This window comes from Haliaeetus leucocephalus, unplaced genomic scaffold (assembly GCF_000737465.1).
Source record: "Haliaeetus leucocephalus isolate CR32 unplaced genomic scaffold, Haliaeetus_leucocephalus-4.0 Scaffold162, whole genome shotgun sequence".
Classification (NCBI taxonomy): Eukaryota; Metazoa; Chordata; class Aves; order Accipitriformes; family Accipitridae; genus Haliaeetus; species Haliaeetus leucocephalus.
Genome location: NW_010972598.1, coordinates 3,893,984 through 3,916,512, shown reverse-complemented (window position 1 = coordinate 3,916,512; position 22,529 = coordinate 3,893,984). Strand labels below are relative to the sequence as shown.

The 22,529-nt window shown below is 35.2% G+C and overlaps 1 protein-coding gene across 1 annotated transcript in view; it reads left to right on the top strand.

The window, feature by feature from the left end:
- Nucleotides 1-22,529, top strand: part of RYR2 (ryanodine receptor 2 (cardiac)) — a 342,788-nt gene that overhangs the window by 287,493 nt on the left and 32,766 nt on the right. The window contains exons 82-90 of the mRNA XM_010562945.1: nt 625-704; nt 2,571-2,647; nt 3,929-4,002; nt 11,866-11,946; nt 12,948-13,036; nt 14,639-14,767; nt 16,780-16,884; nt 19,960-20,041; nt 21,171-22,474. Of these exons, the coding sequence (XP_010561247.1) occupies nt 625-704; nt 2,571-2,647; nt 3,929-4,002; nt 11,866-11,946; nt 12,948-13,036; nt 14,639-14,767; nt 16,780-16,884; nt 19,960-20,041; nt 21,171-22,474 (2,021 nt within the window). The remainder of the gene's footprint in view (nt 1-624; nt 705-2,570; nt 2,648-3,928; nt 4,003-11,865; nt 11,947-12,947; nt 13,037-14,638; nt 14,768-16,779; nt 16,885-19,959; nt 20,042-21,170; nt 22,475-22,529) is intronic.

Here is a 22,529-nt window from a genome sequence, read left to right as displayed (position 1 = left end):
GTTTATTTGTGCCCCCCCCCCCCCCCCCTCCCCAAATATCTACTTTATTGGTGTACTTTGATAAAACATTTCAGAAGTGTAAATGATGCTTTTGTCCCTTAGACACCATCTTACTGTAAGGTTTGACGCTTTCATTGTCTGTTCTGTGATTTGTTTCTACAGTAGTGATGTTTTAAAAATTCCTGTTTACAAATTTCATTTACTGTAACTAAATGCTTTGGATCACCGTCATTATCTGAAGAAACAGGAAAAAAATATGTAAACTGCCATGCAGAGGAGGCACATTGTTAAACTTGTAAGCTAGCTTAAAATTGTGCACCCAGCCTTAAATCAACTTTTGGATGCTCTAGCGAATGAAATGTGATTTATATCCATTGAGTTCACTTCTTCCTGTCTTATATCTTGCTGCTTTTGTGTGCTGTGTATGCATTACACTATGTCTGTAGGCACTCAGGAAGATACTGTGTCACACTAGAGATCGTGAAACAAAAATAGGTCTGTTTTACAAGAGAAACACAAAAGCCTCTCCTGATAAATTACCATTTAAGTCATTGCATGGATAAGTTAATAGAACATTCATATTTTTATATGTGATCTAAAAGTATATTTTAAAATCATTTTAAGGTGAGATGGGGCCAATGGTTGCAGCTACCCTAAAGCTAGGGATTGCCATCTTAAATGGAGGAAATTCTACCGTTCAACAGGTAAGGTACTAATCTATTTTCACCCATTCTAGTCAGTATAGGTCTTTATACCACGGCCATTACTATTGTAGTAGTGCATTATGTAATGTGACAATTTCTCAGATGCTGTTTATCCTCTTACTCTCATTCCCAGAAGAAAATAGTGTACAAAAGTACCTTGTTTGCTAGTTATATATTTCTTATTCATATATTTATAATTAAACTATAGAATACAAGGCTAGAAGAAATTTATTTTGCACTTCAGCTAGAAAGGGGAAATATTATGTTAAAGCATTAACTTCTAGAAGAATTCTGTGGGAGGGAAGGATTTCTTGGGAGATTGCCATTGTCCTGTAGCCAGCAGAGCAAAATTGCTGGCCCCCATCGTCACTAAAAAAAAATGTTATACAACTTCAGAAGTCCTTAGCTTATGCCATGGAGAGTCTTCATGATAAAAGCAGAGAACCCAGACTTGATTTACTAATCCATAGTAAGACAATGTGGTGAGCAGTGGACAAGTCTGATATATTAACAGTATTCTGCACTGTTGAGGAGAAGTGACTGATACAGAGTACATTCAGTGTTCTGGACTAGTTGAACATTCCTGAGCCCAGAAGGCTTCATTCCTTCCATTACTGTATTGCTGTAGGACAATGTGAAGAATACAGACAACTGGGAACAGTTAAGGTCCAAAGTTAAGCAACCACTTATTTAGTTATTTAATCTGAATTTGTAATGCTACAATCTAAATTTTTAAAAATTACTTGATAAAGTCTTAACTAATTAGAATGAAGGAAACAGTTATTAGTATGGTTGCAATAATACTAATACTACTAGTCTAAATTACGTACTTATAAAAGCATCAATAATACAGTTAGAATTGTTATTTTTTCAGTTGCCTCATTTCCACCTGTTTTTTCTGGTGTTATGCTCACCTTTCCAATTTTCCTTTAGGTCCTAAGATCAACTCTTCAGACTTCTTTGGGAAGAATGGTATGGGTGGGGGGAGAGGTACAGAAGTAGTTTTGAAAAGTAGTCATCATCATCCTCTGGAGTTCTTTGCTTTGATTACTACGGTGTTGTTGATGGGGGTGTTCTTTTTCTGTGATCTTGGGTCTACTTGGGGTTATGCTGATACATTTTGTTAACACTATTTGCTTATGTGCTCTTTCATTTTGGAGGTTACTTATTATCCATTTTTCCCATTATTTTTGTTATTTGCGAAAAGAGTTTCACCTGATTCACATTGTGAATTCTTGTAACATTCCTACTAAGATTGATCTTTGAGCATTGTGGGTTTTGTTCACAACTGGGACCTCTGGTGTCATCACTCAACAACAGATTGCATTCTAGAATCAGAGTTCACTGCACTGACTAACCTCTCGTTATTGTAATCTATTATCAGATAGGTATTACCCATGACAATAAAGCTAAAACAGATTTAAAAAATACACATATGACTAAAATGCTGTTGCAGCTAAAATAATCTAAACCAAACTGAGGTTATGACAAGCCTAGTCCAGTGCTGAAATGGTAGTGTCAATACAAATTTGTGGCCTAGTAGTGGCAAGATTGTGCTTATATTAAACACTAAATTCTGCTGGCTGTGTTGACTTTAGCAACTATCTTTACTTTCAATATTTTAGGAATGAATATCCAAAATGGATGACCTTCTTTTCTGTAAAGGACATGAACATTAAATGTTCTTTTTACTTTTGATACCTGGATTTTTCTCTGCAAGATTCTTTTATCTAATTTGTAAATATTAGAGGTATTTCAAACCACCAGCATCACTAGGAATCTAGAATCCATATAGTATTAAGTTAACTAGATTAACACATAGTATAAATATTAATTCTCTGCATGAAATATTTGTGTTTACTGCAGAAAATGCTTGACTACCTCAAGGATAAAAAGGATGTCGGGTTCTTTCAGAGCCTTGCTGGTCTTATGCAGTCCTGTAGGTAAGAAAATATCTACTTTAAAAAATTATTATTTTGCATTTAGGTTTTATTCCACAGGATTTACAGTTTTGGAAAGATCCTCTGCATGCTTTTTGCAAACACCACCTGGGGACTGTAATGCGCTAGTTTGGGGGATCTACCTTGGTAAAAGAGCTCTTTTCACAAATGTTTATGGCATTTGTGTCTACTTGAGATATGCCAGAACACAACTCCAGAGTTAGGAGCATTCCTCAGGGATGATTTCTTAACTCTGGAGGTATCCCGTAATCTTGCAGAGACCAGGTAAATGATCAATAGTAAGTAATCATAAAGATGTTTATACTTTCTTAGAACTATTAATAGGACTTTTTAGAAGGCAGATAAAGGAACGGAATATTGTGTTTTAATAAACTGTGAAGGTACTGTGACTTTTTTGTCCATTCATGCTTCTTGACAGTTTATATTGATTTTATAGTTATAAATATATATATAAAAATGCTTTATATATAATTCCTAAGAATAAATCATGTCAATAAATAATGTATTAATGAACATAAAACATAGGACTAAAAGGGGCTTCCTGGATCAAGTGGTTCCATCTTCTCTTATGTCAAGGGCACCATGTTATATCCTTTTTTCTTAACACTGTCTTTGGCCAAGTTTCATTCTGAAATCAGTGAGGTTTCTTGCCAGCAGAACTACTGCTGTGGTTCATCTACATTCATCTGACTTTCATAAACATTCTTGCTTATGAGCAAAAGTTATCCATGGCTAGCTGACATGCTAAGCCATGAAAGGCAGAACTTTGCAGATTCACAAATGGAAATATGTAAGAGTATATGTTCCTTAAATCTGTTCGTTGAATACATATTGCCCTTTGGCAGTTTTGGTTTTTCAGAACACAGAGGGAGAGGAACACTGAGTGGAACTAATGACATAGTTTCTTAATGGACCTTGCTGCTTGGGATGAACTGGCCTATAATATTAAAGTAGTCAATAATATGGCTTCTTTGTAACCCCTAAAATATGTATGTATATCATAGACACATAGATTCCCTTTTTTTGGTCAATCATAAAGAGCTAAATTCTGTTGTCATTTGCAGGGCAAAAGCAGGTTAAGTCTGTAGAGCTGAGTTTTGTAATCTTGCAGCAGACACACGTTAAGCCACTGAAATGTATCTTCTTGACACTAGTATGATTATATACTTAAATGAAATCACAAATCCTTCTCTATCTTTCACAAAATGAAATATTGCATATATTTAATTAATCACAGGACAAATGTCATTTTTCTCATTGCAGTGTTCTTGACCTAAATGCGTTTGAACGTCAGAACAAAGCAGAAGGCCTTGGCATGGTGACTGAAGAGGGATCAGGTACTATCAATTTAACAGAAATGACCTGTGAACTTTTCTCTTTTACATTTTGCAGAAGCAAGCTGAATTTGAAAGAACCCTGTAAATACATATCTAGAGGCTGAAGCTAAAATATGATTCCTAAGAGTGGTTTATATTTAATTGGCCTACCTAAGCCCATGCTTGTCAATAGTAAATCACTAGCATATGTTGAGTTTCAGAACAGTCTCAGAGGACTCTTACCCATCATTCTGAAGAAGTGAAGACATTACATGTAAAATTGAAAACAGATGCTAGTTATAAACAGCAGTGTTTATGCATGTAAAACATTTCAGAAGTCCCTAACCAGTTCCAGCATAAAATGAAATTAAGAGTTCCCACATGATTTCTCAAACTGTCTTGGCTGGAATGAAAACCAGACAATTTAGTTAAGCCATAAGTTAAATATTAGAGGTCGAGGGAACTGTATCTGCTGTTTGGAAAAAAGTCTGCTGGGAAAGCTTTTTCTTTGAAATAATTCTTTTCTGTTTGTCTTTGGGGAAATATTACAAAATTTTTGCTTTACTTTTGCCTTTGAACCAATTTGGCTTTGTACCCTCTGTGTTGTCAGTTCACTGTCAATTTCTTTCTTCTGTCTGACAGTAAGTTCTACTACCCCCTTACTGTGATTGTCTGGAAACATTAGGTTCATTCGTATGTGACTTAATAGAGCTACCAAAGCACATTTTCTCCCTGTATCTTCAGTATTTTTTACAATGCATTTTTATGTTTAATCCTACAGTGACCTAATCTTTTAACATGTTTTTTTATCTTAAAAACAAGGTAAAAAAGCTTGACTGTATAATCATTATTGCATTTGGCGTTCATAATTCATACCTGCAAAACTGCATATCTCATTGGCTATTGTGACTGTAGCTCTTTTATGTGGCATATTTCTTGAATATTTAACTGCTTGTCTCAAATCAAAATAATGAACAATTAAATTTGACTGAATGACTTCAAAAACAATCATAAAAGCTGCTTCTCCAGAAGTGCTCCCACATTTTAAATTATAGATCAAATCCTGCTAGACTTCCATGAGTAAACAAAATAAAGTGAACCCATGTGGATAAAATTTTGTCACAAGGTCATGGATTGAGCATGGATGCAGCTATCTGGCATACAGGGTTTTGGCCATTACTTTCATATTTTACTGAAGATTATTCTGCACAATATTTTGCTCTTTTGGACAACATTTCTACTACTAAGTAATTAAATTTATTGTCTATAATGTTGGATTTTGAAATGGACTCTCAAGATATCGGTTCATTTTTCTTTTGACTGCTGCCTCTGTTTCTAGAAATGACTGATTTTGCATGAAATTATAAATAAATCTTAAATGCTGCATAATTGACTCTACCTATATTAGAGTATTTTTGTGCTTCCTCATTGGAGGGACTTTTTTTCTTTTCTGTTTATTTGATCTTTCTCTTTTAGTACAGAACTAATTTTGCCAAAACCAATACTAACTATATTTTGTATTTGCTAAAAACTATTTCTCAACCTTTTTTTTCTTTTTTCCCCTGTTTCTTTTTCTTTGACCTAATTGTCCTGTCCTCCCTTCCTCAGTCATCACTCATGAGCGTGGTAATTATTAAAAACAACTGCCTATTCTTTATTTTTCCTGCTCTTAGCTTTGTGTCAGCACTGTACAGCTCCTGAGCACCATTAGATTTATTGTTCCTGTACGACTTAAACTAGTGGGTTCTCTTCTATTATTATTACAATTACGTATTCAAAAATTCTTGGGTTTTGTGTCAACGCTCCCCACGTTGTTCTTCCTTCCTTTCTCAGGATTTGCACAGTGACTGGCACATTAGATGTAAGAGCAGCAAGCTTTTTTAAACTCTTTTTTTTTTTTTCCTGTTCTTTTAAATTTCTTTTCATTTTAGTGAGCCCAGTATTTGCAATGGATGAATGTTTAAAAAAAAAAAAAAAAAGTATACCTATACATACACAAAGCCTTGTGCTATAGTCCTCCTGTAGTATTTATGTTGTGTATTGAATGTGGCTTTATCGCTGCATTGATTTGTGCAAGCACAGGAAATCAGTGGTGGATCCAGTGAGGATTTGAGGGTGGTTAGTAAGGAGAGGACTTGCCACTGGCTAGGTTTATCTAATGCAGTCAGGAGTTGATACAAGAAAGAGGTGGTGCATCACTAATTTAGAGGAATCAATAATGTTTACAGGTGGTTCTTCCTTGCTCTGAAAGCTACTTGATGTGTTAAGGTTCCTATATCTCAAAGGTTCCTAACTTCAAGTAAAGGAAGAGCTTTGTAGGAGCAGTTGCCATGAGATGTTCCCGTCACCGTGAGGAATAAGAATTTAAAATACAAAATGTGTATACCATTCAGCAGAAACAATAAGCTCAAACACAGCAGATATCTTTTCATTAGCCAAATGTTGGGGAGGGGGATGGTCTGGATTTTTACTTGTTTTCTCAGTGGAAATTTTTATTTGGCAGACTAACAAAATTCTACACTTAGCATCATGTTTTTTTGTTTTCTTTGTTACTGAGCAGCAGCAATGTCAAGATATGGTAATCACACTATGTCAAAGATTTCTTGGCACAAAGGGATAATATTTGCTAACAGCACTTTTTTTATGTATTAACATCCAGCTGTTGAAAATTCAAGAAAACAGAACAAAGTCAAACCAAAACTTTTCCTTTCCAGGGTTACATTATTCTTGATATTATGCTACTTTCAAATAATAGTATTTTTTTGCATTATGAAGCACACCTTTTTCAATTAATTGAAAAGTAGTTTACATAAGAGCTGTAGATGTACTGGTATTAATAACTGATAGCATTATGAAAGCCCAGCCAGTGTGTCTGTGGGGAAACTCCTGTAATGAACAGTTTCAAAGTATCCTAGATTTTATGGGATACCTGAGATCATATGTCTGTTTGGAATCCTTTGAATAAACATCTGTAAATACTGCAAAGAAAGTACCAGAGATGTGGAAATATTTTCTCCCATTCCTTTTTTCGAGGGAGATACTTACTCCAGAACTAATTAATTACACCTCAATTAAAGATCATTTTATTGATTCCCAAGGGAATGATGGGATATAAAATGTGCACTGTAGCCTGTTTCTCATGTCATCTGAATCTGATGCAGAAGCATATTAATGAGTAATTGTCATCGAGTTTATGACTTACAAGCCTGAAACTATTCTTGCCAAAGTCGAAGAAAAACTGCTGTTGACACTTATGGGAATAGAGTCAACTTTTCCTCAAGGGCAGTGCTTGTTTCGGGTCCCATGTCCACCTTGGCAATACATAGAAAGCCCTGTACTGAGTCAACATGGATGTGAGATTTATTGCTCTATTCCAACTGTTTCTTTGTGCTGTCCGCATCGTAAGCTCCTTGTCCTGATTTTCCTCTGACTGGTACTACCTTCCCTTTCCAAACCCTGGAACCCCCACTGGTAACAACATTGATGGTTCTTTAGCCAATGTGTTTCTTACTTGTTTTTGTGATGTACTCAATGTTGTTTCTTCTGTATGTATTTTGTTTTGATTGTTCTGTTTCCTTTTCAAAAAAGGGGGGTTCAAACCCAAAGACATGTAGAAATGCTTATTATCTTGCAATGGTTTTTCATTTTGCATTTAACACTCATACTCTATGCTATTTCACTGTAAGTCACTAAAATCTTGAAAGTGCAATGTTTTTCTCATTGGAGAGACTTGTTTTACTTATCATATGAAGTAAAAAATTTAAGATGTTAAGTTTACACTTAGATTATTTTACCTTTTTTTCCCCTTTTTGTCAGGAAAGCTCTGTTTTTATTTTTAATCTTTTAATATTGTAGCATGGCATTATTTTGTTTCTCCATAAGTTCTCAGAAGGCTTATTTTAATAAAATATAATTTTAGAATTAAATTTGATCTGATAGTAAGCCTTAAAGGACTTTCTATTAAACTGACTGAGAGTGGTACACATGCCATATAATAAATAGCTATAATGAGGGTACACATCAGGGCTATTTTCAGCCATTCATAATGCGAAATCAATAAGTATGCTTTTATCCTTCACCAACCTAGTCACACTTAAAGTGGATGTTTAAATCTGTGTGATCCACTGTAGCCTACACTGGAGGGGTGTTTTCTGCCTTTATATCACTGTATTTGAAACAGTGTTTGCATTGAAAAGGGAACTTAAGTAGCTTCAGTTCGGAGAAATTGTTACATGTAACTCAGTGAGAAAACAACTGCTTTTCTTATTTGAATCAGATTATTGAGAATTCAAAGGCATGCAGCAGTCACAATCCAACCTGATATTGCCCAGGTCTTGTGATAAGAAGGAATTCACTTGGTTTATCATAGGAGAGCTTTGCTCTTGCTTAACAGCAACCAAGAAGGAGCCCCGTTCCTTTTTGAAAGCTGAAAGTATTTGTATATTTCTGTAATATGTAGCATCAGACCAATGTTTCTGAGCAGTAATAGAAGTCAGATCTTTCCCATTCAGTTTTTTAAAAAAAAAAAAAAAAAAGAGAGAGAGAGAGTTATTAAACTTGGACACATGCACTTTCAAGGAAAAAAACTTATGTATTTCATTTTCATTTGATCTTTTTATCATTTCCTACACATGATACCTCTGTTCCTATACATCACAAACACAAGCTACCAGTTTTGCAAAAACTACAGGCTTAAAGGCTTCATGTGTGTAGCCATATCATTTACATACAGCATGAGCAATGGCAGCATTTTAACGTCTAAGCAAATATATGCCAGAATATACATCATATCAACAGAAATTAAAGAACATGGTTTCATGACAACCTAAGTCATACTATATGCAGTGTGTATGTTTGTAAGTGCATTATCTATGCAAATCTTTGTGTGTACTGGCATGAATTTGTGTGCACAGCAGCAAAGGTTGTTCTCTTAGATTTTATAGAAGGAAATGGATCTGTACTTCAGTTTTGTAGTTGCCAGTGAGACACCTCTTGCAGACAGTAAATAACATCTGAAAATTAAAATTCCTGTCAATACCAACATTGGTTTTAATCAGATTTTGATCAGCTGTAGAAATTGAAAACCAGGATTATTTTAAATCTTAGTGTGGCCAAGCTGTTTGAAACAGGGTTTTTTTTGCTTCATTTTGAAATATGTAAAAATATTTCCAAAAGGAATGGACCTTTCAGTTTATGTGAAATGATATACCTAAACGCCTCCTGATTTTGCAGAATTTTGCAATAACTTGTATTCATTTTGTGATTTCTTTACACTGGAGCTAGTTAAAAGACCCTTCCAAACCTTTCCAGTATTAAAACAGGGACTTATTTTACAAAAACTCCTAAATTTCAGTGGGTGTACTAAAAGCCAGAAGGTTACTTCATGAATTAATCTGTGTAACTCTTAACATTTTAACTTGAAATGTGTTTTCCCTCTTGTTCTGAAAAATCTTGCTTGATAAGAGGGCAAGAAAAATAGAGGTGGAAAAATATTAAACTGTAATTTATTCTGTAGTCTTATTCATACAAATGGCTTCGTTTCATTGATATCTTGATGTGCAAGAAATACATGGTTGGGCCCTTTATGGGCTTGATTTTTCCAGCTGTAATACATCAGCAATTTTCCTTGTGAGTTATTTTGTAAAATCACAGCAGTCAAGTTACACATATTGCATATGTGAAGGCACAGGCTCCACCAAATATTTGGCTTTCTGTAATGCTTATTTTTGCAAAATATAAATATTCATCTAGATCAACAAAGCTTGTGACTCCAAGTGTAACTTTAAGCATGACAGGAGTTCAGTTAAATTAAAAAAAAAGAAAGTGACTAATCCTGCAGGATATGCTATACTCTGGCCTTTGGCCAGCAACATGTGAAAGTATCTTGCACGGCTGAACCTGCATATAATGTTGAATAATATAATTTTAAATGCACAGGCACCTCTTGATTTTGCCTTCTTGCCTTCTCTGGCATATATTGTATGTATACATTAATCAGCACTGACAGAAACACTCATTTATTTTTCATTGTTTAATTAGCTGAAAGGGTTTTCAGTCTTCTGTGACTGAAAAACTATATGTCTGGTATTTATATCTGGGATGGAGAAAAATGTCATGGAATGTCATTTATAGTATTTGGCTCATTCTTGGAGAAAGAATTGCATATTGTTTGCCACCACCAAAAGTACACATCTGGAATTAGGAGGAAGAGCATTTTACCTTTTCCTACGTGTTGGCATATACTTTGGTGATATGTGCTTTTAATACCAAACAGTATGTCTTGATGGCAAGAGTGAAATTGTGTACTTTTAAAATATTCATATTAGTTTTCAAAATGCTTTTGCTTCCTAATCCTACCATTGTACTGAAGCTTCTCAATATAAAATTCACAGGCTGTGGATTGATAAGTTCCATTAGCTTGAACTTGTTCATGACTATGTAAAGTTAAACTTCTGATCATGTTCATGTTTAAATATATTCCAAACTGTACTAAATACTGTTTGCAATTCAGCTATAATAATGTAATGATAATAATAGAATAATTTATAAATGTAGACATTATAATTGGGATTATCCACCAATATAACAGCATGTCAGTGATTGTTACTATAATTATTATTGTCTATAACCTTTTTGAAAAAAGCTTTTTCTTTTCTTTAAAATTTTAATTCATTTCCTCACTCTTCTGGTTTCCTTCTGTTCACTCACTAGAAATACTGTCTTTGTAGACATGGGATTTTGAAGTTCAGATAAAAGCCTAAAATATCTCCCCATAAAAAAAAAAAAATCTTCCAAATTCTTTTGCAGTTTGCTAACATTTTTATCTCCTTTCCTTTTGTTGTCCACAAATAGCACTTGGCCGCATATTCAGATGATGTATATTCTTAAAAAGTGGAACTTTTTATGGCTTCCATTTTTGTTGCCGTACACATTCCAAATACTTTTCCAAAGTCCTAAATGGGAATTTCCTTACTTTCAATAGGTGGCCCTTATTGTTTTGAACACCTATGTTGTTGTCTTCCTGTGTCATTTTATTAGCTGTTCTACATTTTCCTCAGCTGTGATTTTTTTCCTGGGTGAATGGTTGTTTTTCCTCTTCACATGTCAGTGTACAAAGTTAACTGTATGTACTGATGTAATCAAAATAATTGTGTGTTAGTTGAGGGCTTTTTACTATGCTGTTTCCTGTGAAGAATCAAGAAAATGATTTGAAGCTTTATACATTTGGATATTAGGTATTTACGAAAAAATGAACTGAAGGGCCTAATTCAGTAAAGCACATTGGTATTTGTTATAGTTCATCATAAGTTTATTGCTTTATTTTGTCAGGGGAGACAAATGCCCAACATCCATTTTGCCTCAGCAGCAGACAGGTGCTAAATCCTCAAATATTTCAGCCTGAATAATTCTTGAGAATGCACAGAGCTGTAAATTTTATGGGTTATTTTAGAGTATTTTAAAATCTAATAATTTATTTGAGGAATGATTTTCATTACTTTTTGATTAAATATCTTTCTGTATTTTTAAGTACCTTGTTTTGTGATGAATGGGAACTAAATTAATCCAGTGCTAACCTTTGTATGTAATGCAGCATTCATGCCCAGCAATGTCAAACCAGAATGTATATCATGGATTATTTGTAAAATGTTGCCAAGCTCATGCTGCCATATTTATAAATTAAAAATTAAGTTTCATAATTTAATTTTTTTTAGCCAGATAACTATCTGCCAAGCACAAGTCGTATGTGCTTCAGATAGATTGGTGGTTATAAATTTTCTCTCCCCTTCTCTCTTTCTGAAAATTAAATATAGAGATTTTCTTCAGGGGCTGTGGGGTGTTACTTGGCAGCCTGTGATAATCTGCTTCTATCTGGCCTTTCTACAGGAGAAAAGGTGATGCAGGATGATGAGTTCACCTGTGATCTCTTCCGCTTCCTTCAATTGCTTTGTGAAGGACATAATTCAGGTTTGTGGGCAGGCTGCCAGTCTGCTAAGCCAAGGTGATGGTAACTAAAGATAAAAGCTCTTCATTGCTGAAGGTTTGGTAGCCTTTGTAAAATATTATGAAAGGTGGAGTAGCTGCTAGACTCTACGGGAAAAGAAAATATTTATGTGGAATTAAATTGCCTTTTTTTTTAATCAGCTTTAACTTTGTAGAAAAGATAATGGTTTCCAAAATGATGAGGTTTGGATCTTGATCTTATAGGAAAGGTAAATTTATATAGGAAAATGTACATGGTTTACAGCTTCTGGACAGTGAAGATTCAGAGGAACAATATATCAGGAAGGTATATTTATTGTTTTTTGGCATTTGTATGCTTTCGGGTGTGCACTATTTGGCACTAACGTCAGTTAGAATTGTATGTGAAATTGCAACATACACAATACCTTTCTTGAAGAAGTAGCATCTATTTTAAAAATACAAAACCAAATTAAACAAATACATGATATTAAGTGTATTTTATTATTAAGTACATTTCCCTGTGTTCTCCCTGTCATTATTAGGGAAGAAAAAGAAAAAGAAGAAGAAAAAAAAAAGACAATTTTTTTTAGCCGTTGGACATATTTGTGACTTTGTAATCAGGAATTCTATAATTACGTTATTTAATTTTGCTTTTGCTTAACAAGATATATACTAGGTGTAATTATGTAGATATTGATGGAGTTCTAGAGATGTAAAATTAGTCATAAATGAGATGAAATTAAGACCAAGTTAAAGTTCTACAAGTGAAACAGATAATCAAGCTTCTGGCTTCAGAAGCTCACTGGTATGTGTTCTCTGCAATGAAATGCTAATACTCTTAAAACATTTTGTGGCAAAAAAAAAAAAAAAGTAAAAAAAAAGTCCGTTCCTTTAAGCTTCCTACTTTCCCAGATCATGTTAAATCAGAATTAATTTGCAGGAGTAGTTTTGCGAGTCACTAACACTTCAATACATTTAAATTAAAATTTTATTTGAATTTTTAGATTTTCAGAATTACCTGAGAACTCAGACTGGTAACAACACAACTGTTAATATTATCATTTCCACTGTGGATTACTTATTAAGAGTTCAGGTAGGTTAACTTATGTACTAATTAAGTAGATGACAATAATGACTTGCATCTATACGATATTTACAGTTTTTTTAAAAAATGTATTTATTTTGATCATAAGGCAGAGGCTTGTATGTGGAGATTCTGAATTTCTTAATTTCTCTGGAATTTGCTTCAGCAACACATGGTTTGCTGCCACAAAAGTTCTGTTTACAGCAAAGTCAAACTTCATGCTTATCACAAAATGTTCAGTTTTATTAGAGGAGAACATTTATTTGTCGTGACATTTATTCTGGTCACTGTAGCCCATGTTGATGAGAAAGGCTGTAATTCTCTACTGGTTACAGTTCTTTAAGAGTTTTTATTTTGTACTGAGAGAGTCAAAGGTGACAGAAGTGTGAAAGACTGATTTCAGCCATTATGTGCAAGAATGCAATGGAGTCTGTTAAACAAGGAGAGCAGGCAGAAGGTAGATACATGCTAAGTGCATCAGTGAATACCATTACCCAGTTGTTGACTGAGACTACCCTGTGACTGAAAAGTGGTTTGTACTGTTCAAGCTTCAGCCAGCTGCTTTTTCATCCATGTTCTGGTTTAGTGTGAACACTGGGCTGCTGTATGGATAGTCATGGGATGGCATGGAGTGAAGCATAAGAACAGGGCATCATTTTCTAAAGAGGAAAACAAAAAAAGCAAAAAGAAAAAACAAAAGCAGAAGGCTATATTAAAAACCCTTCAACCCTCTAATTTGAATTATCTCCCTAATCTTTAAACATGAAAACACTACATTGTCACAACCCAGTAGAAAGTAATGAAAAAAAATCTAATTTGTTTCTAGATTGGAGCATGTGAAAGACATGAAAACATATTTTGTGATAAATGTTAATAATTTTTACCTATTATTCTCTTCTTTCTGAAAATCACTGTGCATGATAGTATATTTTGTTCTGTGGTTTTTTTTTTTAATTGATCTAGTTAAGTTTTCCCTTTAGCCATTTATTTATTGGGTCTGAGAATTGCAGGCTTTGAAAATTGGTGGGTTTTAAGTTGCTGCAGTTATCAACAGTTCTTTTTATCTTACACATTCTGTAGAAGTTGCAGGGACAACACAATGATTTTCATTCCATTGCTTGCTTTGTTGAAACTTTAATAAGTTCACCTTTGAGGAAGATGGAAAGAGGAATCATGCACAGAAAGCAACATTTGCTCCCACTATAGACTAGGTGTCAAGCATGCAGTATAAAGAGAGATTGTTTAATGAATAGCATGCAGCATGGTAGTACTACCGAGTACTCCTTTTCAGAATACAGGCGGTTGTGTCTCTAAGAGAAGATACCAACAGATCTAATTTATTAATATTAAATTTTATTTTGAGGTTTGCTGTGGAGTTTTTTAATTATTTATTTCAGTTTATTTGTTTTCCTGTTGATTCCCTTGAGGTGAAAGTACAATTCTTGAAGTAATACTTGAGAATCATTGAGGGGGTCATTTAAAACCTTTATAAACTAAATACTTTTCAGAACTAGAATGCTATATAATGTTATTTTTCTAATCTTGATGATCAACTGGTTAGAGGCAGTTTGATTACATAATCCCTTTGTGCTTCTCACAACTGTTTTTTAGGAATCCATTAGTGATTTCTATTGGTATTATTCTGGTAAGGATGTTATTGATGAGCAAGGACAACGAAATTTTTCCAAAGCCATCCAGGTTGCAAAACAAGTTTTCAATACTCTTACAGAGTATATCCAGGTAAATGAGTTTCACTGAAATTTTATGGATTTAAAAGAAAATGAATCATACTTTTGGCATGAAGACATAATGTAGCTAGATATAACATGGATAGAAATATAATACAGATGCATTTATGCTTCAGCATTATTTTAGTGCATTTATTTAAGTAGGAAGTGAAGTTTTGAAATATATACATAGCTGTCACTACTCTTTTGGAATCTTAGCAATTTGGTGAAATTTACATTTATTAGTAAATAATCATCCTTGGTTGTATGCAAGATCGTAGAGGTTTTTTTTGGTTTGGTTTGGTTTTTTTTTGATTTGGCCTAGACTGCAGCAGTGTTATCCACTTTAAAGTCTTCACTTTTAATCCATTGAGAAGCTAAGGTGAACACGAAACATAGTTGCTATTTAGTCAACAGATCATTAGATGGATTGTATTTTGTGTTAGGATTAAGGCTGTTGTAAGGCATCAATGCTGTGTTTGAAATACTGAAGTCACACATTACATTTGAGAATTGTACAGATGTGCTTGAGGTGGGCTCTGCAATAAGTGAGATTGGGATCAATTCTGTCAAAATAGCAGTATTGCAGTTCTTCCATGATATGTTAGGAATTCAGTGTAATTTAGTTCTTAACTCCTCATGTAAATCAGTCAACAATATTGCAGTTTGTTTCTGCATATAATAAGGAGGTTAGAGAAAATCTCATTAGACTATTAGGTGTCTAGTATATTGTTTTCATTTAAATGCAAATCATTTTTATGAATATAGTATTTTATAGTTTGTGAGGATGAAATGTGATAGAATAGGACTGAATAATGGGATAGAATAGGACTGAGTAGAGGCAGCTTATATACATATGTGTACATGTATTTAATGTACACATACTTGGCAAATTACAAGTAGTGTTGTTAGATAGTAAAGATTTTATGCGTTATCCTTTGAGTCTTCAAAATATTTTGTATTCCTGCTTCTCAGAAGCTGGAATTTTTGGAAGAATATTCTTTAGCAGTGTTCTACAACAGCCAGAATATGCCAGGGAATAAAAAAAAATCCGGAGTCCGATTCTCTAATCCCTTATGCCAATTTTGCATCAACCTTCTATAAAGTTTTTCCTGATTTACAGAACTATGTAGGGAGGAATCAGCTTGAAGATTTGTACACCGTTAGCATTTACAGTTTAAAGGTACAAGAAAATATACTTTTTGTGGTTCTGTATTAGTAGATTGGGAGTTGCTAAACTGGAGGCAGAATAGTTATTAGGAATATGCATTACTTAAAATCAGTGGTGTTATTAAATAGATAATTCTATTGTCCTGGTTTCAGCTGGGATAGAGTTAACTGTCTTCCTAGTAGCTGGTACAGTGCTGTGTTGTGAAGAATGTTGATAACACACTGATGTTTTTCAGTTGTTGCTCAGTAGTGTTTAGACTAAAGTCAAGGATTTTTCAGCTTCTCATGCCCAGCCAGCGAGAAAGCTGGAGGGGCACAAGAAGCTGGCACAGGACAGAGCCAGGGCAGCTGACCCAAAGTGGCCAACGGTGTATTCCATACCATGGGACATCACATCTAGTATAGGAACTGGGAAGCGGGGGGTGGGGAATCACCACTTGGGGACTGGCTGGGTGTCGGTCAGCGGGTGATGAGCAATTGCCCTGTGCATCATTTGTACATTCCAATCCTTTTATTATTACTGCTGTTATTTTATTAGTGTTATCATTATCATTATTAGTTTCTTCTTTTCTGTTCTATTAAACCGTTCTTATCTCAACCCAGGAGTTTTACTTCTTTTCCCGATTTTCTCCCCCATCCCACTGGATGGGGGGGAGTGAGTGAGCAGCTGCGTGGTGCTTAGTTACTGGCTGGGGTTAAACCACAACATCTATGTATGTTTAATTTTTCATAGCAGTTTCTAAAGCACAGCCCCAAGCTATGTGCTGCCTGTATATCTTCCTTCCTGTTTTTGTTGAGTTTCTTGCAAATAAATTCTGCTGTTCTTTTTTGTTGTTGTTGTTGCCTGAACAATAGGGGCCATGTACCGGGAATCAGCAAAGCCTGGCACACAGCAGGCTATGGGATGCTGTGGTTGGTTTTCTTCATGTGTTTGCCCACATGCAGATGAAGCTGTCTCAGGTATCTTTTTGGTTTACTTTTTCCTTTTTAAGTTAGTAATTTTTTGTAAAAGATAAACAGACTTGTTAATATGTTCAAGTCATTAATAACAACAGTTAATAGCAAAAATGTGAGGAAAAGTAAGAGGCAGAGGTGATAGAATACAATAGTGTTAAGGGAGTAAATTACAAAATTGTAGTGGGTGTGAATAGCAGGCCTGTAATTGGATTACTGGTCACAGGCACAAAGCCGATTAGATCAAGCTGCAAATGAACCATATCACCAATATTCAGAAAACTAGCCAATTCCTGTCTTTCATATCAAAGTTCTGTCACAGTGCTTTCTGCAATTTTGCACGAGCCTTTTATGCAAGGCCCGTCTTCCTTGATGTGTCCTGCATTGAACCCTAGTTCAACACATGTCTGCATCTAAGCCTTTTCTACTCTTAATAGAGAAAGAGAGTAACCAGACTTTAGAATGGGTGAGTTGCTTTTGGATGTGAGTACTCATTTCCTAAACTATAGAAGTAGTGTAGGGGACTGGCACAGACAGCTCTTTAGGTTAAAATTAGGTAGGAAAATCCTATCCTTAAGCAGTACATTTTTCAACTTTTTAGCTTTTAAAAATAATTGCATCTTAATTGAATGTAGTGATTTTAAATTTTTTACATACTTGGACTTTCTCAGAGAAAGAGCATCATAAACTTGTAAAGGTTTTAGTTAAGAAATACAGGTCTGAAGGCTCTGAGGTTTTTAGATTTCATTATTTGGCTCCAAATGTAAGTATTCTTTGCATAAATTAAAGTAGTCTTGCTCAAATTATTTTGTTCCCTTCCCTTGGGACTTTCTGGCTGAAAGGCTGATTGCTTAGATTTGTAGACTTTGTGCTACAGGTATGCTTCTCATTCTTTTTGGCTAAATAAAGGTCTTCTTCCAGAAAATGGCATGACAGTGAAAACTGTTTTTCGAGAGTGATGCATTGAATTTCTACTGAAGTGTATTTATAAAGTGCCTGTAGATACTGTCCTGGTTGTGGAACATCTTTGTTAACTTAAGTATTGAAAAAATAGTCAATGTTTGGGTAGGCCATAGTGGCAGCTATTGTGCTTTCTTCCTGTACCACTAAAGCAACATGGAAAGCGGTAGCTAAGTAGTTACTGACAGCAAGTCAAACACATGGTAGCTATGTGTTGATTGAGAAATATGATGTGGCTACTGGCAACATTTCTTTTTACAGTACTGACCAGTTTATAGTCTTGTGCCCAGAGTGGCTTCATAGCATCTTTTAATTACTGCATCTAGAACATAATGATACTCATCCTACCACTTCCGAGAGAGCCAAGAAGCTTTGCAAAACGAGATCCATTGTAGTGTGTGGAGTTACTCATACTGTTCTGTGGGATGACAGAAACACAGCCTACTCCAAATGTGTGATAAATAGTGATGGTGTGTTTCTGTTGTGTGGAGCTCAAGCTCTTGGCTTTTGAGAACTCCTCCTTTGGGGGGCCAGCAGAGCCTTTGGAAAGCCCAGAGTAGACATGGGCTCTTTTGTTCATTTCTGTTTATTGCAAAAATATATTAATGAGCTTTTCAGATTCTATTGAAATACCAGTTTTCAAAGGTGTAGAGTGTGGCTAAATGGATTTATAAGGAATTGCCATATGGCTTTTGTCTGTAAGAGGGGCCTGCCTAGGCTAAGTATTTGGGTTTTGTGGTAAATTGGGAGTTTCCAGAGCACTTTTGGAGAATATTTGAAACAAGATTTAAATAGGAACAAAACTAAATCATTGTTTTGTTTGGTGGTTTGGTTTTTGGAGTTTTGTTTTGTTTGTTCTTTTTTTTTTTCTTTCATTTTCCTTCTGTAGTCTTGTACTAGGAAGCAACAAGGTGATATTGGTAATACTTAAGAAATCTCTGTAAGGCAGAAAATGAAAGTAAAATTTTCAATCTAAGTGAACAAAGATCCATCCAGGTTGTAAGCAACTTTTGAAGTAAGAAAGTTTATAATGAAAAATTACAAGACAAATCAATTAGAAATCTTCATTATTTCCAACCTGTGCTGTTTTCAATCCAAGATCCAAATTGCCATAAAGTACCTTGAGTCTGTTGTACTTATCACTGAAGTCCAGCAATGCTCGAGTATGCCTTATCAATGGCATGATGCAACAATGTATCACTGAGGAAGAACTTAAGTAGTTGAATAAATCTATCCAGATAGACTTCAGGCTGAAATCATTGGCAAATGAAATAGTAAACTTGATAAGCCAAATGAGATAAAGATGGCTAAAAGGGTCAATATCATGTCTATTTAAGGATATGTTAATGGAACTTTGTTAATAAATATTCTGAAATTTTATTTCAACTTTTCTTTCTCCCAAAAAAAGTTCAGTGGCCTATAATGGGATCACTCACTTAGAATCATGTTACACTTTGAGCTCAATGTGCTGCTACCATTGTTGTTTTTGCAAGTCTTCATAGCTGTAAACTTGATTACACCAACAGCGACAATATTTTAGCTCACATGAAACATTAGAGGCATCATCTGTGAGCTTGACACATCCAGTTATTGCTTTAAATTTTTTCATCACCTTCAGTTTTCACTTTGTCTTTATTAAATTACTGTCTTCTAAACAGATGATTGTGTAAAAGTTTGATCCTGTAAATCATAGAATCATAGAATGGTTCGGGTTGGAAGAGACCTTAAAGATCATCTAGTTCCAACCCTGCTGCCATGGGCAGGGACACCCTCTACTAGACCAGGTTGCTCAAAGCCCCATCCAACCTGGCCTTGAACACTTCCAGGGATGGGGCATCCACAGCCTCTCTGGGCAACCTGTCCCAGTGCCTCACCACCCTCACAGCGAGGAATTTCTTTGTAAACTAATCTAAACTAAATCTACCCTCTTTCAGTTTAAAACTGTACTTCAAATCTACTGTCAGGAATCAAGCAATTAAATGTATTTTCACTGTATTACCAGCTTTGACACCACTAGCTTCTTAATTTATAAGTCTCATTTTTACAGGGAGAAATATGCATGCACATATACAAATGTCAAAGAAGTCAATAGATATTATATATATTGTGTTCATTATTTAGGATTCCAGTCAAATTGAATTACTGAAGGAATTAATGGATCTTCAGAAGGATATGGTTGTCATGTTGCTGTCTATGCTGGAAGGTAGTCAAAATTTAATTTGAAACCCTCTTTCACAGTTGTTCTAGCAAAGTTTTTACCTTTGTGATTTTCTTCATGTAAGAAATAATGCTCCATTTTCCTTTGGGTTTTTAATTATCATGTCTCAATCGTGAGAAGAGTTGTTAGGTCTTTAAGTGAATAGGAGACTTATATAGTGTCATTGATATAGTTTATATAAATTCTGAATGTCAGATTTGTATAAAATTCATCTCTGGCAGAAGTTTTACTTTGTTTCCATGAACCTGGCTTCTCTTTTGACTTAGGTGAAAAGATTTTTTACTATTGAAGTTGGAATCCTGAGTTCTAGGAACTGAACCATTTATCAGTCATTTTATTAACACCTTTACTATATTGCATTTGTTTTGGTAGTGATGATAGCCTTAGAGAACAGGCTTTGATTCATCTAGTGACTAAGTTCAAGGTCCTTTATAGCTAGTCCCTGAAATTATGATTCCCCAGAGAACGAGAGCATTGTCAAGAAATACTACTATTTCTTTAGCTCCTTTATGGTATTGTATTAGTGCTTCCAACACCAGACTAACCAGCCGTACGCATAGATGATCCAAGGATCTGTTTTTCCTTTTTGCTTCTTAGATGTATCCTATCACATTTATTTTCTTGAGAGAAATGGGAGAGCAGTAAATGCAGCGTAGATTGCATGTAGTGCTACTGCTATGGCTTTGCTCATAGAAGGTCACTGCGAAGCAAACTAAATTCTTAGTATTGTAGGCTGTGCTTCCTGAGTAACCTACTGAGCTACTCATCCTAACTCATGTGACACTAGTTTTGTCTATGTTGCACTATAGTAAAATTCATAGTATGCTGCCTTGTGTTTAGTACTATACTAAATGTAACAGATGTCTCTCTGTAGGGCTTGTTAGTTCTTCCTTTCTTTAACGGCAAATACTTAGTCACTTATGTTTTTTCCAAGTCTTAGGGTAATATTGTTAGTAAAAAATTTCTGATTTTACAGCTAGCTTTCTCATGCGAGTGTGTTAGCTAATAGTTTATCAATCTTACTGTTTGATTATTTCACTAGTCATTGTTATGCACTTTTCTTTGCCAAAACATTTGCTGCCATGAGTATCTAATTTCATGTCATCACATCTAGGTAATGTTGTGAATGGAACTATTGGCAAGCAGATGGTTGATATGCTTGTGGAATCGTCCAACAACGTGGAGATGATTCTGAAGTTTTTTGATATGTTCTTAAAATTGAAGGATTTGACTTCCTCTGATGCATTCAAAGAATATGACCCTGATGGTAAAGGGATAATTTCAAAGAGGGATTTTCACAAGGCAATGGAAAGCCATAAGCATTACACCCAGTCTGAAACTGAGTTTCTACTATCGTGTGCTGAAACAGATGAGAATGAGACTCTGGACTATGAGGAGTTTGTGAAACGATTCCACGAACCTGCCAAAGACATTGGTTTCAATGTTGCTGTTCTCCTGACCAACCTGTCAGAACACATGCCACATGACACCCGCTTGCAAACTTTTCTTGAACTGTCAGAGAGTGTGCTGAATTACTTTCAGCCTTTCCTTGGGCGCATAGAAATCATGGGCAGTGCAAAGCGCATTGAACGAGTTTATTTTGAAATAAGCGAGTCAAGTCGGACTCAGTGGGAGAAGCCTCAGGTAAAAGAGTCAAAGAGACAATTCATATTTGACGTTGTAAATGAAGGCGGGGAGAAAGAAAAGATGGAGCTTTTTGTTAATTTCTGTGAGGATACCATCTTTGAAATGCAACTGGCTGCCCAGATCTCTGAGTCCGATCTGAATGAAAGGTCAGCAAATAAAGAGGAGAATGAGAAAGATAAGCCTGAAGAACAGGATCCTAGAATGGGTTTCTTCTCCCTCGTGACCATGAAGTCAGCATTAGTAGCGCTCAAGTATAATTTAATGACTCTTATGAAAATGCTCAGCATGAAAAGCCTAAAGAAACAGATGAAAAAAGTGAAGAAAATGACCATGAAGGACATGGTCATGGCCTTGTTTTCTTCCTATTGGAGCATTTTGATGGGCTTACTACATTTTGCTTGTAGTGTCGTCCGGGGCTTCTTTCGCATCATATGCAGTTTGCTGCTTGGAGGAAGCCTAGTAGAAGGAGCAAAGAAAATCAAGGTGGCTGAACTGTTAGCTAATATGCCAGATCCCACTCAGGATGAGGTGCGTGGGGAAGGAGAAGAGGGGGAAAGGAAACCAACAGAAGCTGCATTGCCTGCAGAAGACTTGACAGATCTGAGAACTTTGTCAGATGAGAGTGATCTACTCTCAGATATATTTGGTTTGGATTTGAAACGAGAAGGTGGGCAGTATAAATTGATCCCTCACAATCCAAATGCTGGATTGAGTGATTTACTGAGCACTCCCTCCTTAGCTCCAATGCCTGAGGTGCAGGAAAAAATCCAGGTAACTGTATCTTTTATTTTTGCTGTATGTTTCTCTCTTTCATATGTTTAGTATA